General features: G+C 41.8%; 1 protein-coding gene across 2 annotated transcripts; it reads right to left on the reverse strand.

Annotated features, from left to right (window-relative positions):
- LOC136425781 (uncharacterized) lies at positions 1 to 27,206 on the reverse strand. 2 transcript variants are annotated; one of them, XM_066414730.1, is made up of 23 exons: positions 27,074 to 27,206; positions 21,005 to 21,232; positions 20,265 to 20,420; positions 19,496 to 19,726; positions 18,861 to 19,016; positions 18,412 to 18,639; positions 17,693 to 17,848; positions 16,836 to 17,066; positions 16,173 to 16,328; positions 15,137 to 15,379; positions 14,059 to 14,298; positions 11,899 to 12,135; positions 9,887 to 10,114; positions 9,023 to 9,238; positions 8,370 to 8,576; positions 7,551 to 7,775; positions 6,198 to 6,383; positions 4,880 to 5,116; positions 3,304 to 3,540; positions 2,215 to 2,451; positions 1,255 to 1,541; positions 792 to 933; positions 1 to 396 (listed from the first exon to the last, which is right to left on the reverse strand). In XM_066414730.1, exons 1-23 carry the CDS (start codon positions 27,141 to 27,143, stop codon positions 377 to 379), a joined length of 4,554 nt encoding a protein of 1,517 aa, XP_066270827.1. In that variant the 5' UTR covers positions 27,144 to 27,206; the 3' UTR covers positions 1 to 376. The 2 variants fall into 2 exon arrangements, with proteins under 2 accessions (XP_066270827.1, XP_066270826.1); XM_066414729.1 differs by having other exon boundaries at positions 6,192 to 6,383.

Consider the following 27,206-nt stretch of genomic DNA (forward strand, 5'->3'; position numbering starts at 1 on the left):
GCTTGCTTGCAAGTTTATTGGACTTATCTTTGGCAAACTGTAAAATGTGCAAACTTAGAATAACGTGTCCTATTGATAGCGAAAGAAAGTCATAACATATTTCTAGAATACTGATATGACTGCTATGCCTACATATGATAGTAACACTAACCCGCTATAACGTATTTAACATGCGCTTCGGTTTCACTCGCATATTTTCAAACTCCTATCGGTTAACATCGGAACCGATCGACTCCTATCGGTTAACATCGGAACCGATCGACTCCTATCGGTTAACATCGGAACCGATCGACTCCTATCGGTTAACATCGGAACCGATCGCAGTAGTCTGTCTGGCCGAATCACGTGATGCTGTCCAGTCGGTGGTGTAACCAGATCAGAAATCCAAATAGGGATCTATGGAGAATGAATAGAAATGCTAGTCAGAGCTGGAACGCCGTTATAGCGGTTATCCACACGCCAAGCAACCAAACCTTGCAGTATTCCGTCAATATTTTTGTTTTGTTTTGTTTCGCTGTTATCACTATCATATTCAATAACACATTGGCTCGTTCGGATATTCACACATGTCAGATATGATCTTTTTTCCAACAACCGCCAATATAAGCTGTTGGATTAAACCGCTGCTATTCCCAAAACTGTTCAAATCCACGTCAGAATCCAACCTAAATATTATAAGGCAACTGTCGTAAGTAACGGTAGAAGAATCTGTTATGAAGATTAACAAATATAGGATAATATGTAGTCATTTTTTAAAGCACAGAATGATTAGAGAAAATGGCCTAACTTACCGGTGTCAAGTTCGGCTCTCATAGACACCCAACCATGCCAGGTCCGCGGATGGATCTTCACAAACCTCGCGGTAAAGGGGCCGCTGAAATCAGAGAAGTCATGGCGCACCTTGGAATCGCGGTCAGTGTTGCCTTCGAATGCCTGATTTGAGATAAAATAAGAAGTATGAATTAAAACAAAATCATTCAGTATTTCGCATTTTAAATATAAAGTTTATGCAGTAGTACTGTAATTTTGCGTCAAAAAATAAATTGATAAGTTGGCTTAAACTTGAACTGCGGGCTTGTAAGAAATATGATATGTCATACAGAAACAGTCAGCACAAAATTTTCCCGCATATGCAAAAACATGTCAGGAAGTGGTTGGTATTAATTAACGGCATTCCAAAGCAATGCTATATCAAACAACTGTTCTCGAAGCAACAGCTAAGTGCAAAAAGGTCTTAAAACTTCATCAACTTACCACAGTTTCTCCGTCGTTCCCAGCGTACCACGCCTCGTCTCCTTTCTCGTCCCCATAAGATATGCTGTATGACGTCACCCACTCCTCATGGCTCTCTCCCGGCCAGTCAGGACTGTAGTTCCGGCCTTGTGTCACCACACTGGTCACTCTCTTTGACCGTCCGAGGTCGAACATGAGCCAGGGTTGTGCTGACCAGGCCCCGGCAGCTGTGGCCGTCTCCTGCCAGTCCAGTTTGGAATTTTGGGCGGTAAATGCGGGCCCGCGCTCGGAAGAAGCCGTCATCGACACTGTAGGAAGAAAAATAATCATAAATGTGTCAAAAGTGTTTGATGAACTCGTTGCTTACGTAACAACTCATGAAAAGAACGTTTCCCACAGCCTTGCCTACCTCCATCGAAACGTGGAAAGACAAGACAAACCATAGGAAAGGAGAAATTTGACGGTGTGCAATGTCTGTATCTTTTTGTCTCCATGACAAATGGAGACATAGATTTAGTTGTGTCTGTGTGTGTGTCTGTATATACGTGTGTCTGTTTTTGTTTCCAGACTATTGTAGTCAGCGTTACTCAATAACCTCTGGATGGATTATGATTACATTTACTGTAAAGATAGGTGTTGGAAGATTGAAATTTAAGGTCGATTTCGGGCCCCCTGGTATGTGACCTTGGTACTGCAGCAGTACTTTTGTTTTTTATATCTTTTGATCTGGACATGCTATGGTGTTGCTTTTTTGGTGGCTTGTAATGTAAGAAAGAACTGGTGTAGGTTTGGGCCCCCTAGTAGCTTGCTCTGGAACTTTTTATTTGCATAATTAATGATAAAATCTCATAAACCCTAAGCGTTCCATTACCATTCAATCACTTGACATTTGTAGCTGAAAAAGTGATGAATTTCCAAAATGATCGCAGTTACCTCACATTTCTGAGAAAGCTCGTCAAGTATATATGTTATGACACTTACCGATATCTTTGTCATAAAACACGTTTTTCGGGTTCTCCTTGCTTGTGTCCTCGCACGTCTTAGTCTTCGGGAAACATCGTTTGTTGTCGAAGAACATGAAGGCGACACAGTCGGCGTGACTCGTGCAGCGTTCGGCGCAGTCTGATTGGGTGATCCCATCTCCATATATGGACCAGATGTCGTTCCCAGGGCAGTCACCACGGCGGACAGAGAACCCATCGACGATCGGCGGACGCTCTTAAAAGAGACGAAAAATTGCACAAGAAAATAATTTTTCCTAGGAATAAGTATCTTTCAATTTTTGTCCAAATTTACTTCACCAACCTGAAAAATTGGAGAAAAAGGCTTGAAGACTTCGCTGCACACTTATATATGTCACCCTCATTAAATTAGGATCCCTATCGCTCCACGTTAGCTCGCTTGCGTAGGGGCCCTGATCTTCAGCGCCGGTAGACACGGTTCTGGTGCCGTAACTGACAGTTATTTATGAATAACCAATTAGCTATCTTTATTTGGCGGTTAATTAGCTCTGAACCTTAAGTAACGATGTGAGACGTAAGCTGATTGGTTGATAGCTTCCCAGCGTCCTTTGTGCTTTTGCTTCAGACGAAGTTTAGGAAACCCTCTGATTAGCTGAAGCTGTTTTGGTGGTAACGTCGCCAGAACCATGTCTACCGGCGCTGCAGATCAGGGCCCCTACGCGAGCAAGCTAACGTGGAGCGATAGGGGTCCTGATTTAATGAGGGTGGTATGTGTCAAAAATAGTAGTTTCTGGTTAGTCGATAAATGGGGGAAATCTACCTGCAATACCTGTGTACAGTACATACCTACCGGATTTAGATTGGCATATTCTAATTAAACCAAGGGGCACAACCACAACGTCTTTACAGCAACTTCAGGAATCGAAAACAGTTCGTCGAGTCTATCTGCGTTTGATTTCAATTCAATTTTATCCCAGGGCACACATATATGTGTGTGTATAAGACAGTATCTCGAATTAGATAAAATAGGGGGGAAAAGAAAAAAAACATAAAGACACATATCGTTATTCCAAGCTGGGTGCGAAACAACCACTAGAAATTGACTCACCGATCTTTTTGTCATAAAACACGTTCTTTGGGTTGTCCTTGCTCGTGTCTTCGCACGTATTAGTCTTTGGGAAACATCGTTTGTTGTCGAAGAACATGAAGGCGACACAGTCGGCGTGACTCGTGCAGCGTTCAGCGCAGTCTGATAGGGTGATGTCATCTCCATATATGGACCAGATGTCGTTCCCAGGGCAGTCTCCGGTACGGACGGTGTATCCCTCTACTGAGAGTAGTGTAGCTTTGCGAGAATGTGAAAATAATGAACATCTTGTATGCATTTTGGCCAATTCAGGACAATTAAGAAAAAATATTTTCTAGCAATGCTCCTTACTCCTTCTTTATCTCTGAAATGCTTTGTTTTTTAAATTTTTTTATTGCATTTAACAAAATGAAACAACACATAATAGAAAACAAGAGAAAACAAAGTACAGTAATATAACATAAGCCACGGATCCAAAGCAATAAGTAAAGGTGGACACAGAAATAAGCTACTGTGTAGATATGAGTAATATCCATAAGAATAAAGATAACCGTACCATTGGAAATAATCATAAGAAAATCAATATCAACCAAAGATTATAGAACATTGAAATCAAACAGTACTTATGTTGACAAACGAAATATTAAAAATGTTTGCATACATAACACTTGCGAAAAATGGTAATACTGGAAGAACCGTCAAAATATACTTAAGCTGATTGGCCTATTTCCTTGTTCTAATAGACAGAGATGCGAGGGATAAGAAACTGCAAAATGAAATAGTTAAGAGTATCAAGATGTACTTCCGTGAATAGTTTCATGAGGTTGGTAAGTCACTGAATAAAAATACTATTTGGGGCCACGGTGCTAGACAGGGAGGACAATAGACTAACACGTTCGATTTTAGAAGGCTGTATGGATCAGGAAAACCAATCCAGTCATGAACCATGACGAGGGGGGATATAGACTCAGTCACGTTTGGGACCACATCCTTAAGAAATAGATAAAAAACGTAGCATTGTTTTTGATCGATAGTTGTGTATGTGTTGCACTTCTGTACGTTTGGGACCGCATAGTGATGTCATCTCCTGTTATTGTACATATGTAGATATTTTGCGTTTGGGAATGTATATCATTATGTATAAGCAGCAACACCTGTGCTGCATTGCTATGTGAACCAGTCAGAATTGCCTTGAAGAAGGTGACAGATGGTCACCGAAACGTCGGTGAAATAAATCTCTTGGTTGTGTAAAAAGAGTCTTTTCATTCAATCATCGAGATGTACGTTTAAGGAACCAAAACATTAATCAGTGGAAGCCAATAGTTGCAGGCTTGTTGTGTTACTTACTTTCGATTAAAAGTTCCATAATTGTAACATATGACGCAAATTATCAAAATTACATTTACTATTGGAGGGCATCTCTGTCTTGAGAAAAACAAATAATATGCATTAGCAAACATACCAAAACTAACTCGAATATATTAGTGAACGTTTGACAATTCATCTACCTGTGATCATCAAACATAACAGTTACATGTGATTAAAATCATGAAAAGTTTCTCTTGTGTTCACTTTTATGTATCAATTTTGTACTCACCAGATTCTTTGTCATAGAAGACGTTTTTCCTGTTGTCCTTGTTCATTTTCTTGCATGTCTTCGTCTTCGGAAAGCATCTTCGGTTATCAAAGAACATAAAGGCGACGCAGTCGGCGTGGCTGTTGCATCGCTCTGCGCATGCGTCCAGGGTAATGTCGTCCCCATAGAGCGACCAGATGTCGTTCCCAGGACAGTCTCCCACACGGAGGAGGAACCCACGAACCTCCCGTGAGACATCTTCAAAAAAGAAATGTCAGGTAAGATTAATATGTAATCCTAATCTGTGTTATCATTTTTAGATTCTGCGTTTTTGAGTGGTTCTTCGGTTGGTGTAGAATGTTGCACATTACGGAGCTCATAATGCTCCTTTGATATGATTATTACCAGAGATAGAATTAGAGTTGTGTAGGTATATGTAATGTACGGATGCCGAGGGCGAGGTTGCCCGGGGTCGCATTAAACTGGTGCCCGCCAGGAAGAAGGAGAACAGGGGGACAAGCCATGACGTGGAAGAGGACAGTCCAACGCGACCTTAAATGAGATGGGCTGTATCTAGCTGGGAGGGGTTTCAGCGGGTGGCAACAAACAGGACAGCATGGAAAACATTAACGGCCCGCCTCAGTCAAAGACTGAAAAGCGGCGGAGATGAGTGAGTGAGTGAGTGAGTGAGTGAGTGAGTGAGTGAGTGAGTGAGAGGTATAGGTGATGTCTACCTGCACCAAAACCACCCTGAGTGAATAACATCTGCTGAACTCGAACAATATCAACAGCAAGATGCTAATCTTGTCATGTTGCCATGTAAAAATGGTACCAGGATCATTCCTGTAGCTATTTTCTGTTCGATAGACTGAAAGGCAATGGCAATGAATTGACTCAAAACCACATCAAAACCACCGGTGACGTAATCCCACCCAGTTCCCCATAAGTTGTTTCACAACCCAGCCCAGACCTACCGCCCACCCTCCGAATGTTTTAACATTTGCAAACATTCGGCTGGTGAAGCCGACGATTTGCCAACCTCGTAAGACAACAGCCGTCCAGCCACAGCCGTCCTTGCTCCCAATCTACCTCTAACAGTAGTCTTAGGAAGGTTGGGAGTGGTCCGGAGGACAAGGTCGGCTTTATGTGACAGGGGCTTAGGGTATGTTTCATCACGTTGCTTCGACTTCACCCATGTTTCGTCCATAAAAATACTCCTGAATACAAAATAGTATTTGTAACCTCCAGTTACGCAATCGCTACATTATCACTTTAATGTACGACTTTTAGTACGTTATTTTGACATTAGATGATTATGAATGAAATGCAATACCTGCACCTGTACCAGGGCTTTTCCTAAAGTCGATACACCCTTCACACTTGCAGTGCGCAGCTGTCCCGCTGCACTCTCCAGCCGCAGAGCAGCATGGGAACAGGGAGATGGGGTCACATTCTCCTGGGTCTGTCCCAGGAGCGGAGAACTCCGGACCGCAGCGGCCATCTTCTCTCCACTTGATGCCAGGTACTGCGTTTGGAGAAAAGTGGGTCATTGCCTGGAACAAAAGGTCGAACGCGACGTGAACGCGTCGGTCCTTCTTTATCGTGCAATGGAGATTTTTCTGTGACGCCAACATGGAGGCAGACGTCGGTTTCCTTATATGTATATATACATTTCATAGCTATAGATAGATAGACATAAATTATAGTTATAGAATAATATTAATATACATAGATATAGATAGATTCATGTCGATAGATAGAGAGATAGATAGATAGATAGAAAGATAGATAGATAGATAGATAGATAGATAGATAGATAGATAGATAGATAGATAGATAGACATTAATAAATTTCCGACTTATAAAAATCTTCTGACCCTGTCAAATAAACCCTGTCAAATTATCGTCACCTAAAAACGTCTTTGTAAGCAACATCTGCGGACCGTTAGTATGCAAATGAAGACACCAGAAGTGTGCAAATGCCCGCGTCATTGATTTGTGAAGTGACTTAAACGCTGTTTTTTAGCATTCGCATGGTAAATGTTAACCTCTACTATAAATTTGTACTACGCTTCGTACTTGACTAACTAAGAGTTTAACTTGGACAGGTTAAGGAAAGGCTTGAATTTTCTTTGAAGGTGTTGGGGTGAAAGTCAGAGCGTCAGCTGAACTTACATACTACGGTTCAGGTCGTTAGATATTTACAAATTAGCCTTCTCAAAGTTCGATCGCTTTCTTTTTTATATTGTCGATACTATTCCTTTAGAAGTAAAACAAACATCGAATTTGCCAGCAAGTAGCTGTCTTTTGGTGACTTTTGCGCTGTTCAAATTTGATGTCTTTAACTTTTCAGCACTTGATTGAAACAGAAACATAATTACTCTCCTTACGGGGAAACTGCGGCGTAATAAGGTGTCAAAACTGCCGATTGGTGTCACATGGAACCCAGGCAGACGGCTCATACCTCACATTGACATCCTAAGGAGACACCATAGACTCAATAGCACAGCTAAGTTCCGAAATGAGGAAACAGGACGTGGGGTGATCCGTGAAGGCAACCGATAATGTCCTCATTAAGTACGTTTACAAATCTAAACAAAGAGTTGTCTCAATTGACCGCCTTGGATTTTGACCTTGACCACCATGCAACACGCGCACTCGGATATGCGAGGTGATTGCTAACGTTACGTACCTCCATGAGACCTGTAGTCTACACAGTCCGGACATCCACAGTGATCGTCCGTGTTTCCGCACCATCCGGATCCGGAACAGCAGGGATTACAGGAGTGGGGATTACACTCGGCCACTTCAGCACCTGGAGCCGAGAATCCCGGACCACAGCGGAAATCTTCCCTCCATGAGACGGATAGCAGCGCCTCTTCGCTCAGACCAGACCAGGCTGGACTCTGCTCAACTCCTGCAGAAGAAAGCAAGAGTCCGTTGGACAAAAACTATGTGATGTAATTATGGTATTTGCGGTGTGGGCTAAGGTGTCTGATACCATGTTTATGAAGAAATTCAATTTCTTTAAAATTGTTTCCATTCATGTCCAGGTAGTTGTATACTGATTTCATGACACTGGGCAATAACCAAGGCAGTGAAGCGTCGGAGCTTAACCCCTATTTGGAGAGTACCTAATTGCCCCAACTTGTATAACACAGGCCTCAATCGGGTAGATGACAGTTGTATTGTGATGGGCTGTTCCACACTACAATGCTACGAAACCTGTATAAACTTCTACAGTGCCTAAAACGGCACGTTACTTTGGGGCTTTAATACCTACTTACATGCCAAAATTCTAGCAAATCCACCACATGATATTGAGTTATAGCGGCAAACACGCACAGATTAAAAAGTATTTCTGTCGGAGGTCACTGACCTCCTTCCCAAGGGTAACAAAAAAGTAAACTCACTTGCCAAGTTATAAGTTTCACGGCAAAGGAAAAATGGACAAATTTTAACTTATTTGCGGACGAACTAGCTGAGTGACGTTTCAAGAAGTTTACAGTACCATAAATCTTTCCGTAGTTCACACAGTCTGCACAGTCACAGTGTTCGGGGGTATTCCCGCAGTAACCCGACTGAGAGCAGCACGGGAAGCAGGAGTCAGGGTCACATTCCCCGCGGGTCGCATTCGGGGCAGGGAACTCGGAACCACATCGCAGATCATCGCGCCACCTCTTACTGGTCTCGTCGGTAAGCCTAACAGACTTTGGTTCTGTAAATTTAGCATAACATGGAAGCAGAATAAAATTACATAGCAGTCTTCAGTATTGAACACTAATATAAAAGTTCCAACTATAGATTTTTAAAGTTTCTACACTTTTTAATATTCTACTAAAATGTTAGTAAGTTCCTTCATAAGCTTTGACAAACGAGCCATCAATGTAAACATAACTTCTAGTATGTTGTTTCCACACATCTGAAATAATCAACGATTCAACCTCCAATGAACCAATGTCAACAATTCAACCTCCATTGAACCAAGACGGGGGCCGCTACTGACTACCAACAACCTTTGACCCTGTGCTCCAATGTGACAAGTGCTGGGCAATCATGTATATTGACTGAAAAAATTGATCGTATTTCTGATGTTGGGAAATAGCTTCATCGTTACCATAATGACTCATTTATATACATGGGAAATAAAAAGGACTGACTAACCTGATCCTGAAAACACCTGTACTTCACACAGAGACAGGTAGTCCTCCCGGCCGATCAGCTGAACAGACACCCACCTCCCTGAGATGGGCTCGGCACACCGCACGTCGATGGTCTCACCATCCGATGGAGTTTCCGAGTAAATGTCACCACATGGTGTATTTTCACGGAGGTCCTCAAAGGGACCAACTCGCACCATGAAATTTTGCAGCCGTTCTCCTGTAAAATGTAGAAGTCTGACGTTATACATTGAGACTGAAGAATAAAGCTTCCCTGGAATCTACACAACACGTTCCAAGTAGTTCCATAGGCGGAGAGTTTCGAAGCTGAATGGAGGGGTTCGTGATCTAACATTACATTTATCTTTTTCATGAACATTTTGGTGCAATTTCAAATTGTCGGAATTTGAGTAAAAAGTAGTGTTAGGTCTTCTCCTGGTCAGTCATAATTTGCTATTGCTCGTTTTATTTGGTAAAAAAGGAAATTTTACTTGTAGAGTCTGAGTGCATGTTGGTATCTATGTTAATTCCAATAGCCATAACCTAATTGGACGGCTTTGAGTAGTGTGTATTCGGGAAACATTGATATGTGCGAGTAATTTAGGTCTTTTGGCGATGGATTTTGGGTCAAGCGGGCGATATTCGAGGCCTCACCCCAAGGAGGTGACGAAAAGGAGTGAAAAGTAATTCCTTTCAACCCCTTTTCACTCGTTGTGCCCAGGTAAAATGGGGTAAGGACCCCCGAATCGTCCGTTTGACCCCCAATACTGTATCAGTTGATAATGCACTTGAAATATCTGTCATGAAGTCCAAGTATCGACTTGTGACTTAAATGTCATCCATGTTGATCCTCTGCAGCTTAACTCACCACAGCAGTCCCCACGGTTGATGATAGTCACGTGACTGATGACGTATGTGTCTCCAAGATCAACCTTCCACCACGGCTCGTACTCCAGGTCCGTATGTGTGCATTCCTGTCGAGGGTACAGAACGTTTCCTGTGTTTCCGTCCACAGCTCGTTCCGCGGGATATTCCGATCTAAACAAACTGCTCTGTGAAGCCATCTTGTTGAGTGCAACGTTTCTTTCTGTAACAACTAGAAAGATGCAATACTTCTAAACTACTGCAAAATGATGCGAATTTCGTACTTTATGATGATCTAGAGTTCGGGTAACCCATACCTTTGCCAAAAGAACAAGCCTAAGGGTAAAAATTCTATGAAAAGTGCAGAAAGCTTTCTCGTTTGTCCAGTATACTTTCTGTCTCCAACCCTGACCTGGACAAAAATGCATAAAAACACGTCAAAAATACAACCTGCGGGACCCATACCTTTGCTTGGAGAGTAGTGCAGTGGCTCATCTGTTTATATAACCTACTTTTGCAGGGCAACTGTTTACATGTTTATGTGAGGCATGTCTGGGCTGGGGCATAGTGTCCCCGATATCAGATCACACAGTCAGAAGTCTATTGTAGAAATTTGCTTAAAAGTTTCGTTAACGAGGCCCTATTGACAACTATCGATACCTCTCGCTATTTCAGTTACACATGCCACATGTTTGAGTGTCCCATTATGAAATGCAGTGGATTCATAAACTTTCCTTACTAATTATGCAAATTAGCTATTGATTTTCATAATACGTATTTGATCATGTAAAACACTATCTGTGCTATCTACATACCAAACATCACGACGATCTGCCCACCCCTTCTCAAGTTATTCATGTCCAAAGTTCAAAGCAAAACACCCACTGCAGTTCTAAACAAACCGCTAGGGAGCCAAACGTACACAACTTACTTCTTGTGTCATGAACTATCTACCACAAAAATCATGACCGTAACACTTGCAAAAAACATGACCTCAAACGTTGAAGCTCCGCTGCAGTAGCTTAGGTAGCCGCTAGGAGGCCATTGGACTTGACCCTCCTTTCTGCGTATCCATCCACTAATTATCATGTACAACCATCAAGACCTGTACACAAACAAACACACAAACATACACAACTCGCTGAAGTACTGTACGAAAACGCCAGGTGAACCATCTCGGAACTTTACCTTCGGTCCTACAACCGCTACTCACCTACCAAAAAATTTGAAGATCCATCCACAGTCCGTTCATTTTTTTTCCACACATAAAAACACGTAACAAACACAGTCCGCTACAGTACAGTAGGAAAACGCCAGGTAAACAATTTTCGAACTTGACCTGTATTTCCACAAACGCTATACACCTATCAAAAATCATAAGAATACGTCCAAAATCTTACGAGATATGCTCTTGACATACATTCAGACCCACCCCACGGCTGGCGTAACTGATAACATAACCTTCCCGGCGAAGGTAAATATGGACTAACACATAAATTGGATATGCATATCACTACTTGCATGATCAAATATGGACTTACAGATAAATTGGATATGCATATCACTACTTGCGTGAACACCCAAAATGTTGGCTTCCATATTTACCTGCTTACTAGTATGTCAAATGTGGGATCTCTAATTAGTTTATTGGAATTTCTTTGATATGTACCGTTTAATAAAGACAAAAACAACTACCGTACTGGTGCTTTCAGAAGAAACCGTGAACAGAGCCCCCTTTGAGCGTGGTTAAGGGGAAGTTATCTTTTTCTTTAAACACAAAAGTATGTTAATTCCAGGTGATTCACTACTAATCACCAGTCCCAACACAATTAGTGTGATTTAAAGCTGAAGTCTATTTCCGCACATTTGACTCAAACAGGTCAGGAGTCAGGGATAATTAGGCCACTGCTATTGTCGCTTCAATTTTTGTATATTCTAAATTTCGTACCTTGCTGAATCATATACTAGTACCTACACGGGATGTTAACTTTGTGGGCGTGCAAACGAGTGACTTACCAAAAGGTTTGTCATAAAACACGTTCTTCGGGTTGTCCTTGTTAGTGTCTTGACACGTCTTAGTCTTCGGGAAACATCGTTTGTTGTCGAAGAACATGAAGGCGACACAGTCGGCGTGACTCGTGCAGCGTTCGGCGCAGTCTGATAGGGTGATCTCATCTCTATATATGGACCAGATGTCGTTCCCAGGGCAGTCACCACGGCGGGCAGAGAACCCATCGATGGTCGGTAAAGGGGCTTGAAATAAAGTTGGAAACAACAATGTTGTCATGTTGACATAAAAAATGGTGACTATGATTTGGCGTTTCTTTGCAATATACGGCAAAACAGCCATAGGTTGTACAAATAGTGGAACCATTCTTTTCACGGAGTTGTCGAGCGTTGAGTGGTCTCACCTAGCCATAAGGCTGACCTTTAAGTTATGGCTGCCTATAGGAAAGCATGTTAAGACACACTGAAACAAGGCTTCATAAAAGTACTAAGCCAAATTTCAATCTTAAAATTCTTCTACACTGGAAAGTCACAAGGGTTTAGTTGATAACCGTGCAAAGAAAACAGCAGGTTGAACAGCTCAAACTCCGAGGAAAGCTGCCAGTTTCAAGGAAACCCTACCATTGACCCCAGATTTCTGATGTATCCCTCCGCATGACCCAACAACTCACATCTATCCTTACGCCAACTAAAATGGCGAACTAAACAAATTTCAACCAAAATGGGAAAGCTAAGACCCTACCTGTTCCCTCTTACCAAAACAGTCTCCAGATTAGGCAAAAATTTTCAAGAAAAAGAAAGGTCTTTAAGATTTTTAGTAGGGACTATAAAGGAATTCAAAGATTGGGCACTCTACTGCGGGGTCACCCCTATAGGGCGTATTCACGTGACGTCATCACCCCTGCCCTCCGTGGGCGGCCATGTTGGTGCTCACCCTACAGCAAAGTTTCTCGGTGTCCGACGGTCTCTAAATTTCCAAGGAATGCGAAGTCGTCTGATCGCTGTCTTATTATATGCAAAGAGTCTCCAGCCTCACATCTTTTTCGCTACAAAAATCCAATTTCACCTACTGGAAATGACCCATTATCGACGAGCGAGGAAATGTTTTCCCCAGCAGCCTACAAACATGGCCGCTAAACTGTTTACAGAGTACGGAATCAGTACGCATAAAATCAGTTCACAGCATACAAGTGTTCCAAGGCCTGCAACCACGTAGTACAGTGTCTTGAGTGTCGTGAAAAATTTTGTTTCCAGGGAGTACGTTATGATCGGGAAAGTTCGACGTTGAAAGACCCCCCACTTCACGAACGAATCTCAAGCAACGACTACACGGTGCCGCCACTGTGTTACACAACGGGCCTGTAATTTGCTTTTCGACCAGATACAAAGGTTTCTATACACTCACTTTGATTCTCAAACTTCAACTATTTAGATCCGCTGTTCGTATGTCAGAAATCCACTTTTGTTTCAGTCGTTAGTACCTTCGTATGTTCCCTCACCTACACGAGAAACGCCAAACCAATCTTACTGTTACCCGATCAATGTGTGCTTTATCAGTCCCAATCCAACATCTGACCACAAGGCAAAACACCATGATTGTGAGACAAAACGTTTCGATGGGAAATTGTGAATGGCGTAGAAAACATCTGCTATTTATACGGAGAGTTCCATAGGGCTCCACTATCAAGTGAGCACCAACATGGCCGCCAGTGGTCGTTGCTAGGGGGAGGGTCACGTGACTGAATACGCCCTATAGAAAACCCTCAAGCTGACTTCATCCTAGTCACATACAGCACACGATTTATCGACGATAGTTTTTTAATCTTTCATGGCGATAGCGCCTTTCATGCTGTATGTTTGAGAAGCAGCAGGTATAATCATAGTTTCAACATAAAACTTTGTGGTCTCAAACGTCGCTGGTCATCTTGCGATTTGCCCAAAGGGGAGAATCTTGGACAATCTCAGGTAAAATCAGCCATCGCCCAGCGTCATGCGACGTAAGGTATGGCTGATAAGGATTTCGAGCATTTTCAATATTTTTCATCGTCCTACATGTTTTATGGACCCATAGCAGACTACACTAAGGTTTTGAAATCTAAGAACTTTTTTACAAATTTTCATTGGGCGGGGGGGGGGGACCTGAAGTTAAGGTAGCATCCTATAACTTACCAACGTTTTTGTCATAAAACACGTTCTTCGGATTTTCCTTTCTCGTGTCGTCACACGTCTCAGTCTTCGGGAAACATCGTTTGTTGTCGAAGAACATGAAAGCGACACAGTCGGCGTGACTCGTGCAGCGTTCGGCGCAGTCTTGTAGGGTGATCTCGTCCCCATATATGGACCAGATGTCGTTCCCAGGGCAATCACCGTGACGGGGGGTGTACCCATCTACCCCTGACAATACATCTTCTAAATAATTCATAAAGAGGAAAACTCGTTAGAAATAAGGTCACGATGAAGCCAGTTGATCTTACAACTAGAGTTCCACGACCTCATACCTTTGCCTTATGATATTTACCATTTCCAGTGACATATCATGAATGTTCTCATTAGTTATGCAAACAAGCTCCTCATTTGCAAAATTATATCATTCGATAATTTTGTTAAACAAATAACACAAGCTGTTCAAGGTATGAACGTTTAATCTTAGCAAAGAAGGCTTTGGCAGCATTTTCTAATAAATCATGTAGATGAGGCTCTCATTTGCATGATTAATGTCCAATTATGTCCACAATTACTAAACTGCCTAATGCTGCAAGAATGAAATCCCCATTATTTACCACTATGGAATTTTAGTATTTTGTCATTGATCATGCAAATTAACTAATCATTTGCATAATTTATAGTATCGATAGTGCTCTCATTATCAGTAACATATGCCATACGTTTGAGAGTCCTGTACTAGAACGCAATGGATAAACGAAGTTCCCTCATTAATTATGAAAAAGTTACTGATTTACATAATTAGCATATGAGAATGTAAGTCATTACTTAAGCTATCTACATACCAAAAATTATAACGATACATCAATCCCTTCTTGAGTAATTTTCTTTTAAAGTTTGGAAAAAAATTGGCTCCTGCAGTTCTAAGAAAGCCACTGGGGCGATCAAGCTTAAACGACTTATTGTCCCTCTCATTAGCTATTTAACCACATGAAACCACCGCGAACATGTCTACATTTACAATAATATTATCGCCCTTTATCTACAAGGGTAGAAAATACTTGAAGAATCTGCTTTAGCTCACCGATAATTTTGTCGTAGAAGACGTTCTTTGGATTGTCCTTGCTAGTCTCCTCACATGTTCTGCTCTTTGGAAAGCACCTTTTGTTGTCAAAGAACATGAAGGAAACACAGTCCGGATGACTCGTGCACCGCTCTGCACAGTCCTGTAGGGTAATGCCGTCTCCATAGATGGACCAGATGTCGTTCCCAGAGCAGTCTCCGGCACGAACAGTGTAATCATCGATTGTCGGAAGTTGAAAAATATCTACAAACAAATTTAGAAGATCACGATCAGACACACGATCGGACTAGTACTTTTACTTGGATGGTAGTTAATTTCCGCCTGAATGGGTAAATAGGTAGCCTGGGTGCCATCCTATTTCAACCGGGGCGCCAACATTTGCTACCCCAAAGATAGGGTAGCAAATGTAGGAGCCCCGGTAGAAATAGGATGGCACCCAGGCTAGTGAATAGGTGTAATGTGCCTTTCCTAAATATAACCGTAAGCTTATGCTTTGAAGTCGACAACCCTACCCACAAGACTATCTCACCAACTTTGTACAACTGCGCATACTACAACGTACAGAGCGACACATATGGCGACTTCTAGAGAGTACCACACGTAGCACGAGGTTTGTCTCTCCACAAATACGAGACTAGGCCGAGTTCGGAAGATGGAGGACGGCCGAAAGTAGCTCTCCCTTCTTATGTGTGATATGTATGTACGAAGACGGCGGCCCATGATAAGATGGAGAGACAACCTAGCTAAACATCATAGCCCTACATGGCCAAGAACTGATAGACATAGAAAAGACTGGAGCGACAACGTACTGGAATGAAAGATGTATGTGGAACTATGAACAGCCATTTAATCAAAACTCTCCGTTTTTTTTCGCCAAGGAGTTCTTGGACTCCCTCAAAGAACACCCCCCTAATCATATAATTATCTATTTTTAAGAATTACTGTAAGCGTAAGATAAAAAGGTAACAAAGAGAATCCAAACTTACATTATGTAGGCTAGCTAATAAACTGTTAACTACTCGGGTAATTTTCTGACCTGACGGTCTGGTAGCAGTCAGCCTCGTACGTTTGAAGATGTAGTCGCCTGAGTTGACACCCCACGCTTGCTGGCCACTTAGACCAGTCTCCACCTGCTTTAGCTTTCCTGGGATCTGCTTCCAACCAGTTCCAGCAGGAGTTCTCAAGCTAATACCTGAGATCAGAGGAGATACTATCTGTCACGCCTTTTGGCGGAGAAAAATCTGTACCCTGATAGACATGCACGAGCCATAACCTAGCACATACGTAATCAAAATGGCGTAGGGGTACCGACAAGAGTGGTGGAGCGCCCAAAATAGCATTTTCAAGGGGCATTTAGGGAGGTTCGTTGTAAAATGACATAACATAACCCAGCTTATCAGGTGGTAGAGTATCTTAGGATTGTGTGTAACATTATCGCCATGTCTTCAGATATAGTCAAGATTAAGTAACACAGTGAATGAATCGTGACATCACGCATAAAGTTGCCATGGTAAAAAAAACTTCAAGAAGTGAAAATACCGTCTGGCTAGGTAATGTTATACACTGTCCTTCCTCAAGGACAATACCGCTACAGCATACTAGTCGGCCACCAATCCATTCTGAAGTCGTAGTTGTGCCCCACGATATGACAACTGAGTGATGAAGCCATAATTTGTGGCGTAATGACAAGAGCACTGACCTTCTCGGATGAAGATGTCGTCGTTGACGTTCACTCCCCAGACGATGTTGTCTCCTGATGAAATCTGTTTGAGTTTCCCCTCGATGTGCTCCCAGCCGCTGCCTGCAGACGCCTCGTTACCGAATGTTCCCGTCCGGTAGAAGATGTCGTCGTTTGCGTTCACACCCCAGACACCAGCGGGACCAACTGACACGAACTTCAGCAAACCATCGACCTGTTCCCAATCGGTACCTATTGCAGACATAAGTTTTAGCAGGTCCATTTTCTTTGGCTAGGTCATTCACTTATGTATTTCAATATTTTTTGTTGTTGAAAATTTGTTTAAAATCATTTTTAAAAATTTTTTAGAAATTTTTACAATTTTTTATTTATTCATTTTTTATTTGTATATTAAGCTATGGCCGTGGCGTGTCGGCCTGCAAGTCGTGCTTGTGGCGATAGCTCCGGCCATTGCTTGTCTTAGCCAATAAGATATTTTCCCTGCTACTAAAATAAATGTTACAAACTACTAAGTATCATGTTACCTCTTGATCATAATCGCCGAATTGACTGGCTTTTAAAGTTCTGCTACAGGTGGGAGAATATCTGATGGACGCTACCAAAGTGAGGGGTTGCAGGTCAGTACGCCAGTGTCGTTGCTTGAGATACACAAGTGGCAGGTATGGCACAAGAGGATACGCGTGTCAGACTTTGCCACATATACTATACAATGAGCTATCAAGTCACAATTACAAGGCTTTTACTGTCCCTCGAAACCCCAATCACGTGGATAAACACTCGACTGAAGTAGTTTTAAGGACTACACAGTCTAACAGCAATACAGATAAAAATCTCTAACGACAAAGTGATTATGGTACCGGCGGGTAGATCTGTAGTGATTCCTGTCCGTCGGTAGATGTTGTCGTTCGTATTGACGCCCCAGACCTGGTTAGCGGTAGAGCTGACGTCCAGTTGCTTCAGCTTTCCTGCAACGTTAAGCCAGCTGGTTCCCGTAGGGTTACTGGCCGTCAATCCTGAATGAACGCAAAGTTGCATATGGATGAACGTTTTTCTCTTAGCTTTTTAACATGCGATAAACACATTCTATGAAGGAATTGTTGCTAACAATACCTCCTCAAAAACGGATTGCTATTCTACTAACATTCATTAAAGAATGACATGCGCAAAAAAAGAAGAAAATTTGAAAGAAATGAAAAATACATATTTACAGACGATATGATAAGGAATGTTCGACTTCTGATACAGTTAGTACACAAATTCATAATGGACGTGTAAGGAAATTGTGTATTTCTAGGAAACACTTAAGCGGTAGTATCCTTTTTTATCTTTACCATCATCGTGAATAAACCATCTCTTTCACCAGATGTTTACAGCAGGCACTCTAAATAATCTGAGGAGTCCCGACATTGGCTTATTGACCCTCGGCCACCTATGAATTATCTTTTGAGGTCCAAAGAATCAGTGCGCGTCAGATAGTCTGTCAAACTCCTGATGAATGCAGAGGAATGCAACCAAAAGTTTGCTTGTTTGTTTGTTTGGAAAATAGTAAAAAAATAACCTTCAAGTAAACGCTTACCTTGTCTAATGAAGATGTTGTCAATAGCATTGACGCCCCAAACGGAGTGTCCTGACGAGATCTGCTTCAGTTTACCCGCGATGTTCACCCAACCGCTTCCCGAGGACTCTCCGTTCTCCAAGGTTCCCGAACGATAATAGATGTCGTCGTTGCGATTTATCCCCCAGACTCCCTTGGAACCAACCGACACGAACTTCAGCAGGCCGTCAGTTGACTTCCATATTGGCTCTGAGAAAAACAAGAAGAATCGTTATAGCCAGATTTTCTGCCCCTTGTTCCTATTTTCTTTGCATTTCGGCGCAAGGGCGATACACCAAAACAAACACCCCCGTCAAACTTCACTGATCGCGTACAATTTTTCGTATAGGTTATAAATGATTGAGTAGACTCAACATTTACATTTCTTAGGCAAGGTAATGAATCCTCTACGATTGGCGTAATTTTCTTACCTAACGGTCCGGTAGCTGTCAGGTTAATACGCTGGTAAATGTAGTCGCCTGAGTTGACACCCCACGCCTGCCGGCCAATTGGACCAGTCTCGACCTGCTTTAGCTTTCCTGGGATCCGCTTCCAACCAGTTCCAGCAGGAGTGCTTAAGCTTATGCCTGAGATGAGAGGAGATTCTATTTGTCACGCCTTTTGCGGAGAAACATCTGTCCCCTGATAGATATGCAGGAGCCACAACCTAGCACATACGTAATCAAAATGGCGTAGGGCTACTGACAAGAGTGGTGGAGCGCCCAAAATAGAATTTTCAAGGGGCATTTAGGGAGGTTCGTTGTAACATAACATAACATAACCAAGCTTATCAGGTTGTAGAGTATCTTATGTGTTACATTATCGTCATGTCTTCAGATATAGTCAAGTTCAAATAACGCAGTGAAAGAATCGGGACATCACACATAATCGTTGTCATGGTAAACAATCTTCAAGACACGAAAATATCGTCTGGCTAGTATATACACTGATACCGCCTCCGCATAATAGTCAGTCACCAAGCCAGTCTAAAGTCGTAGTTGTGCCCCACGATGTGACAACTGAGTGATGAAGCCATAATTTGTGGCGTAATAACATGAGCACTGACCTTCTCGGATGAAGATGTCGTCGTTGACGTTCACTCCCCAGACGATGTTGTCTCCTGATGAAATCTGTTTGAGTTTCCCCTCGATGTGCTCCCAGCCGCTGCCTGCAGACGCCTCGTTACCGAATGTTCCCGTCCGGTAGAAGATGTCGTCGTTTGCGTTCACACCCCAGATACCAGCGGGACCAACTGACACGAACTTCAGCAAACCGTCGACCTGTTCCCAATTGGTACCTATTGCAGACATAAGTTTTAGCAGGTCCAATTTCTTTGGCTAGGTCATTCGCTTTTGTATTTTAAGCAACGGCCCTGGCGTGTCGGCCTGCAATTCGTCCTTGTGGCGATAGCTCTCTGGCCTTTGCTTGTCTTCAGCCAATAAGATATTTTCCCTGCTACTATGTTAAATGTTACAAATTACTAAAGTATCTAATTACCTCTTGATCATAATCAGCGACATGATTGGCTTGTAACGTTCTACTTCAGGAGTTTGAATATCTGATGGACGCTACCAATGTGAGGGGTTGCAGGTCAGTACGCCAGTGTCGTTGCTTGAGATATGCAAGTGGCAGGTATGGCACAAGAGGATATGCGTGTCAGATCAGCCGTTGCCACATATACTTAACCATGAGCTATCAAGTAACAATTACGTGACTTTAACTGTTCCTCAAAACCACAATCATATGGATAAATACTCGAATGAAGTAGTTTTAAGGACTAAACAGTCTAACAACAATACAGATAAAAATCTCTAACGACAAAGCGATTATGGTACCGGCGGGTAGATCTGTAGTGATTCCTGTCCGTCGGTAGATGTTGTCGTTCGAATTGACGCCCCAGATCTGGTTAGCGGTAGAGCTCACGTCCAGTTGCTTCAGCTTTCCTGCAACGTTAAGCCAGCTGGTTCCCGTAGGGTTACTGGCCGTCAATCCTGAATGAACGCAAAGTTGGATATGGATGAACGTCTTTCACTAAGCTGTTTAGCATATGATAAACACATTTTATGTAGCAATTATTGATAACAATACCTTCTCAAAAATGGATTCGTATTCTAATAACATTCATTAAAAATAACATGCGCAAAAAAGGAAGAAAATTTGAAGAGAAGTGAAAAATACATATTTACACATGATAAGCAATGTTCGACTTCTGATACTGTTAGCACACAAATTCACAGTGGACGTGTAAGGAAATTGTGCATTTCTAGGAGACATTTAAGCGGTAATATCCTTCTTTTATCTTTACCATCATCGTGCATAAACCAGCTCTTTCACCAGACGTATACAGCAGGCACTTTACATGATCTGGGTAGCCCAGACATAGGCTTATTGACTTCCGGGCACCTATGACTTATCTCTAGACGTCCAAAGAATCAGTGCGCGTCAGAAAGCCGGTCATACTCCTAATGAATGCAGAGGAATGCAACCAAAAAGTTTGCTTGTTTGTTGGTTTGTTTACTTGTTTGTTTGTTTGTTTGTTTGGAAAATGGTAAAAAAACTTCAAGTTAACACTAACCTTGTCTTATGAAGATGTCGTCATTGGCGTTGACGCCCCAAACGGAGTGTCCTGACGAGATCTGCTTCAGTTTACCCGCGATGTTCACCCAACCGCTTCCCGAGGCCTCTCCGTCCTCCAAGGTTCCCGAACGATAATAGATGTCGTCGTTGCGATTTACCCCCCAGACTCCCTTGGAACCAACCGACACGAACTTCAGCAGGCCGTCAATTAACTTCCATGTCGGGTCTAGGAAATGCAGATAAATTTGTATTAGTCGGTGTGCACTTCTCTACTTTTTTTCGTATTTTTTTAAAATGAAGATTGCATACAGATCGATTTGGGCTGAATAGCTATTTGACTGATTTTAAAGAAAATGAATATGATTTACTTAGCGTAGCCATCAGGAGCAATGGTCTTTTTGTTCCGAAATCCACATATAATTGCCACAATTTAGTTGATGCACCTCTCTTCTTCAATCAGATGTGCTGGCGCATGTTTCATGAAGGACATCACGAAATCGCCGGCAGGCGAAGCCAAGGGTGCCGGCGTTTTCAGGTCATGTACCCGAGTGTCCCATCCTTGTGTGAGCACAAGGGACGGGGTAAGACATCACGAAATCGCCGACAGGTGATGCCATGTGTGACAAGACAGACCTTTGAAGGGGCTGTAGTTTGCTGTACTAGCGTAGTTGGGAAGTCGTTGAGAGGCTAGTGGATGGGGAACTGATTGTACTCGGGGCGACATGGCCTACCTGCCGAGGGAATATTTGTAGACGGCCGTGCGGACGGGTCTACGACCTTTGAATTTGCTGTAGTAAGCTGTAGTAGCGTAGTAGGCTAGTTAGTCTTGCAAATGGCAGGCTACCGGATGGAGAACTGCTTATATTCGAAGCGGCATGACCTATCTGTCGTGGAAACATTTGTAGACGACCCTGCGGTCCGCCCTGTGAAAAAACAAATCTTTGAATGGGCTGTAGTAAGCTGTAGTAGCATAGTAGGCTAGTCGGTCTTCTCGATAACAGGCATTAAAGAGAGCCCTCACTAAGTATAGGGATATTTTTGTATTCAATAGCAAGAGATTTCCCTAGCTTACGCAAGGAAGCATACATTGGAAAGACCAGTTTTCTTGAACACAAACGCCCAAGCTCAACAACCTACATGTACATAATTTATAGAGTCTTCTGCAGCTGGAAACTTGCTCGCATCTTAAGGAAGAATATTTCACACAGTCAAGAGGAAGAGTGCAAGTGGAGAGACAAATATATTTTACAACCACTCTTATAAAGACACGGGGAGCACTATTTTAACAAGTTTTGAATAAAGGAACTTTGCAATTCGCATTACAATGATGCTTGGTAAGTAGAAGGTTTGGGAAAGTGTGACTTTGGTACTGGAGCACAACATCCGGTTTTTGTATCTTTGGTACTGGACGCGCAAATGTTTGATCTTTTGGTGGCATATAACTTTTGATGGTAGAAAAAAGTAGTGGAACTCAAGAAGGTGTTGACGGCTTGTCATAGTATGTAGATAGCTTCAGTGATGATTTACATCATCATGTGTTTATTATGTAAATTAGAATCTAATTTGCATAATTAGTGAGGAAAGTTTATCAATCCTTTAAACTCTCAAATATTTGAAATATGTGACGAAAGAAGAGGGAATATTGATAAATATTAACCATGCAAGTGACCGACTAATTTGCATAATCAATGAGAAAATATAATAACTAAATTGTGGTAAATGATTGGTATTTTGTTCTTGCGGCTTTTTGAAGATAAGTAAATGTGGACTTAACTAGAACTAAATCATGTAAATGAGGGCATCATTTCACCTATATCATGAGGAATTGCCTTAGTAAGACTTCTTTGCTTGGATAGAACTTAAAACAACTTGTGCTATTTGCGTGGAGAAGATGATCAACTAGCATATCTCATCCAAATGAGAACCTCACACGTCACTCGAAAAGGTTAACATCGTCTAGCGATTGTAGAAGAAGAACTCTATTGCACGACAATTGTACATGGTACAAGGTTTGGCAAGAATTCGCACAATGTGGAAGTATAGAATAAGTATAGACTGAATAAGACTTAACATCATAATGACTAATACAATACAATAGGGGCTAGCATACGTTTTCGATATTGTGTTATAATCATTGGTTTGATAATTAGTGTAAGTATTTTTTTATAATGTGAAAGCAGACGTTTATACATTTACCTATGTTCGCATTGTGGGGATTGTTGCATTTAAATATGTACTCAAAGCGGTCCGTAGCATCGAGACTCTTAAAACTTGTACTTGTTTTGAGAAGTGTGAATAGCTTATGACGTAAATCATCATATCTGAAGCATTCCATGACAAAGTGAAATTCATCTTCAATTTTCATTGGACAAGATAGGCAAAACCTAGTGACGGGCTACATTATAATATCTGCCAGTCTTTATTTCTAACTTATGACTACTGATTCTTAACTGAGTTATCGCTTTGCTAATATCAACGTTATTTCTATCATCAATATATTTTTCTTGTTCATAACAGTTTTTCGATTTGTTGAGAAAGGACAATTTTGAATTACTTCTAATACGGCTAAACCACTCTTGTATATGTGTATCTTGTAGCTGGGAGAGAAAAAGTTGGTAGGCAATATAATCTACTTTATAAGCCTCAGGTTTCATAATTAATGAGGGAAGTTTATCAATCCTTTTAACTCAATGATAGACATCTCAAATATGTGACATGTATGTCCAAATGTATATATGTGCAAAGCCGTGGTAACAGAGAGTGTCCTTAACATGATTAATCCAGTCATGATCACCAGTAAATACAGTATTATATGCATCGTGAAGCAAAGAGTCCTCAGGTAAGTTTACCAAACGGTGCCAGTATTTAATGAGCTGAACTTTAGCAGATATCATTATGGGAAAAGTTCCTAACTCTCCTCGATGAGGTCGTTAAACTCAAGTTTAAAATGTATTTTGCTAGTCCTGAAAATAATTTCATCAGGTTGGTAGAATATAGGATATAGGATATTCTTTTTACACAACCAGGTAATCTCACCTGCTAACGTTTCGATGTCTATCAGACACCTTCTTCAGAGCTTCTGACTGGAGCACTGCTTCTCACCGCTATGAGTAACCGATGTAGGTGGCGCTTTTTCGGTAAGAACATTGCCACAAACGTGTTACAGACCAGGATACGCGACACTTAATATCATAAAGATTTTAATCTTATCAGGCAGTTCTGCTAAGTTGGTCTTATAAAATTTGGTGGTATTTCTGTCTACAGTGCGCAAAAACCTTCCACCGCCTTATCATCAAACAAATAAATCGACAGATATATTTCTAGACTAAAGCCATCGCAATAAGACTCCTAGTGACATTTCTGGGCTCGAGTGGGCCGCGACTGATTTTTATTCAGAACCGGTCGACGTCCCCGTGAAAACCATACACAGGCTTATAGCTAGCCGAAACGTAATAGTGAAAACTTGTATGTAACACAAATGCATGCTTGTTTGTCTGTAAATTAAAGAAGGAATCTGCAAAGAACCTACCAGTCCCAGTTAGCTAATATTGGTCTAGAAACTTGCTCCTTCTACGATCACGAAGGTGATGAGCAGTTTGAATAAAAAGGAAACCAAATTCAGATGAAATGAGAACTTCAATCTCTTGATATCACAGGACTCACACATAATTGAATGATGGGATCTTTCGTTTTCGACTGTCAGAGACTCGCAGATACTGTGTTCTGTGACCTTGAAATTCCCGAGTTGACCTCTCCCTTTTTGTATCGTAACAAACCTGACAAGTGTAAAGACATCAGGTTCAAAATGTATTCAATGTGCTTTTAATTCATTGTTTTTCATGTCTGAATCACTTATTGTAATTGAAAGTTCATTTCGAGGTCCCTTGCTGTGAACAGGAAAACAACGTTGGAGATTTGACTGAGCCAACGATATCTCTTTGACCTAGCTGTGACTGTACGACAGGACGTTGACCTTGCGACTTTGTGGAAAACACATTTGTCAGCCTCATTGTGAGGAAAAACACATGTTCCGCACGCCATACGTGAACTCTCCCTGACACTCTTAAAGAAATAAGTTCAAGATCCCGTCAGAAACAATTTTATCTATTTGAGTCAAACCGTGCGGGACGGCGTGTTTTGTTTTTATTTCGTCCTAAAACCGCCGTCAAAAATAAATAAAAAAATTCAGCTCGGCCGACGTGTTGGCGAGCTTCAAATCTGCATTTTCGGCCGAAATACGGCCTACGTCCTGTCGAACACGCGGGATTCGGGCGATTTAAAAAAAATAAAAGTTGATCCAAATATTGGCCTTTACCAGGTTAGTTGATGCTGACTTCGCCCATGTCCAAGAGATGGTACCATCTCATGGGGGATTTTTAGTTTTTAGTGTTCGACGGACGTCGCCCGAGATTTTTATTGGAAAATATGGTCGACACTCAGGCGATTTTGAAATTCGACGAGCTTCGGGCGATCTACAAAGTCGGCCGAAGCTCGCATGAATTGTGACGCCGGCTTAAGTGCTCCATCAAATAATGTTTAATAGTGGAAGATGAGATGCATCAAGTATTTCTAATATTAGGTCAGGCATTTGTGATAATCATATTGCATTTATACGGATGTACACTGTAGATATACATAAAGTCTGTTGCGATTCTAGCTACTCATAATCGGTTGTCATCAAAATTGTTTGTCAAGCTTTGACCTAAAGAAAGTCTGGGTGGGTAGATTTTTACTAGGGTCGGTTAAGCCGGCGAGCGTCGGCAGACTTTGTAAATCGCCCGAAGCTCGCCGAATTTCAAAATCGCCCGAGCGTCGACCGTATTTTCCAAAGAAAATCTCGAGCGACGTCTGTCGAACACTAAAAACTGAAAATCCCCCATTAGATGGTACCATGAGATCGACTAACCTGGTAAAAGGCCAATACTTGGATTAACTTTTTTTTTTAAAAATCGCCAGAAGCCCGCGTACTCCACAGGACGTCGACCTTTCTCAGTCGGCCGAAAATGCACATTTGAAGCTCGCCAACACGTCGGCCGAGCTGAATTTCTTATTTGTGACGGGGGCTTAAGTCAACTGGACACAACATATTCCCCTAGGTCTAACAACAACGCTTTTCCCCTGTGTCTGGAATTTGTGTATAATACTGGCGATCGGCGTACATATTTTGACAGTTTTTTTTTTTTAAACTCGGGCAAAGGCTGCTTAATGATTGGATTTCGAAGTCAATGTCTTTTGTAAATAATTACAAACATAATGAAATATCTTATAGGAAAATGTAACAATAACATACTATTAGCGTTCAATAGTTTGTCTGTTGCAATGGTTGTATGATGATAGATTAAGAAATTTCTCCAAGTAAATTTATGAAAAAATTGCAAAAATAGTACAAGTTCATCCTCGTGAATAGTTCTATCAGGTTGGTAAGTCACTGAATAAAAACACTATTTTTTACACAATAAAGAGACTACATCATGAGAGACAACTGTGAAATAGACTGGGATGGGGCCAAGGTGATAGACAGAGAGGACAATAGACTAACACTTTGGATTAAGGAGGCTGTATGGATCAGGAAATCCACTCCAGTCATGAACCGTGATTAAGGGGGATATAGACTCAGTCATGCTTAGTTACATATGATCGAATAAACGAGACAGGATTAATCAGGGTAATTTTTTTTCTTATATTTTGCTTTTGTATACGCAGGGACGACGTAGCTCTGCATTTAAGTGTTTATAACTTATGATTACAGTGAGCAGTGCAGAGAACAATAACCCATTTTTACTTCTAGGTGGAATTAGAAAGTCGTGAAAAGTGCCTTTCCCAAAGTCACATCGTCGGTGGCGTCAGAGATTCGAACCCTGTTCCGCTGGGATCTGGGTCGAACACTCTGCAGTTACGCCACACTACACCAATAAGGGTAACTTTATTAATTCTTTTTAGTAATACGTGCTGATCGAGTGCTAAACAGCAATCAGTATGGCCCCGCAAAAACTTAGTCAAACCCACATCAGCATTGAAATCCATAAAACTTTTAACAATGCTGAACCATGATCGTAAATGTACATACCTGCAGTAGTTCGCCCAAGAAGAGCCAGGCTGATCACCGCAAAGAATATAGCATGGCCGACGTTCCCCATCTTCACCCTTGTCTATTGCAGCCGACACTGACTCAAACCTAAGCTTAGAAACGTATTTAAAGA

Source organism: Branchiostoma lanceolatum, chromosome 19 (assembly GCF_035083965.1).
Source record: "Branchiostoma lanceolatum isolate klBraLanc5 chromosome 19, klBraLanc5.hap2, whole genome shotgun sequence".
Classification (NCBI taxonomy): Eukaryota; Metazoa; Chordata; class Leptocardii; order Amphioxiformes; family Branchiostomatidae; genus Branchiostoma; species Branchiostoma lanceolatum.

Coding starts and splice junctions, on each gene's coding strand:
- LOC136425781 (XM_066414729.1), bottom strand. CDS start 27,143: ATGGGGAACGTCGGCCATGCTATATTCTTTGCGGTGATCAGCCTGGCT. Junction 20,421..21,004: donor CGACATCTTCATAAGACAAG/GTTAGTGTTAAC, acceptor GCGTTCATTCAG/GATTGACGGCCAGTAACCCT. Junction 17,067..17,692: donor CACTACAGATCTACCCGCCG/GTACCATAATCA, acceptor TGTCTGCAATAG/GTACCGATTGGGAACAGGTC.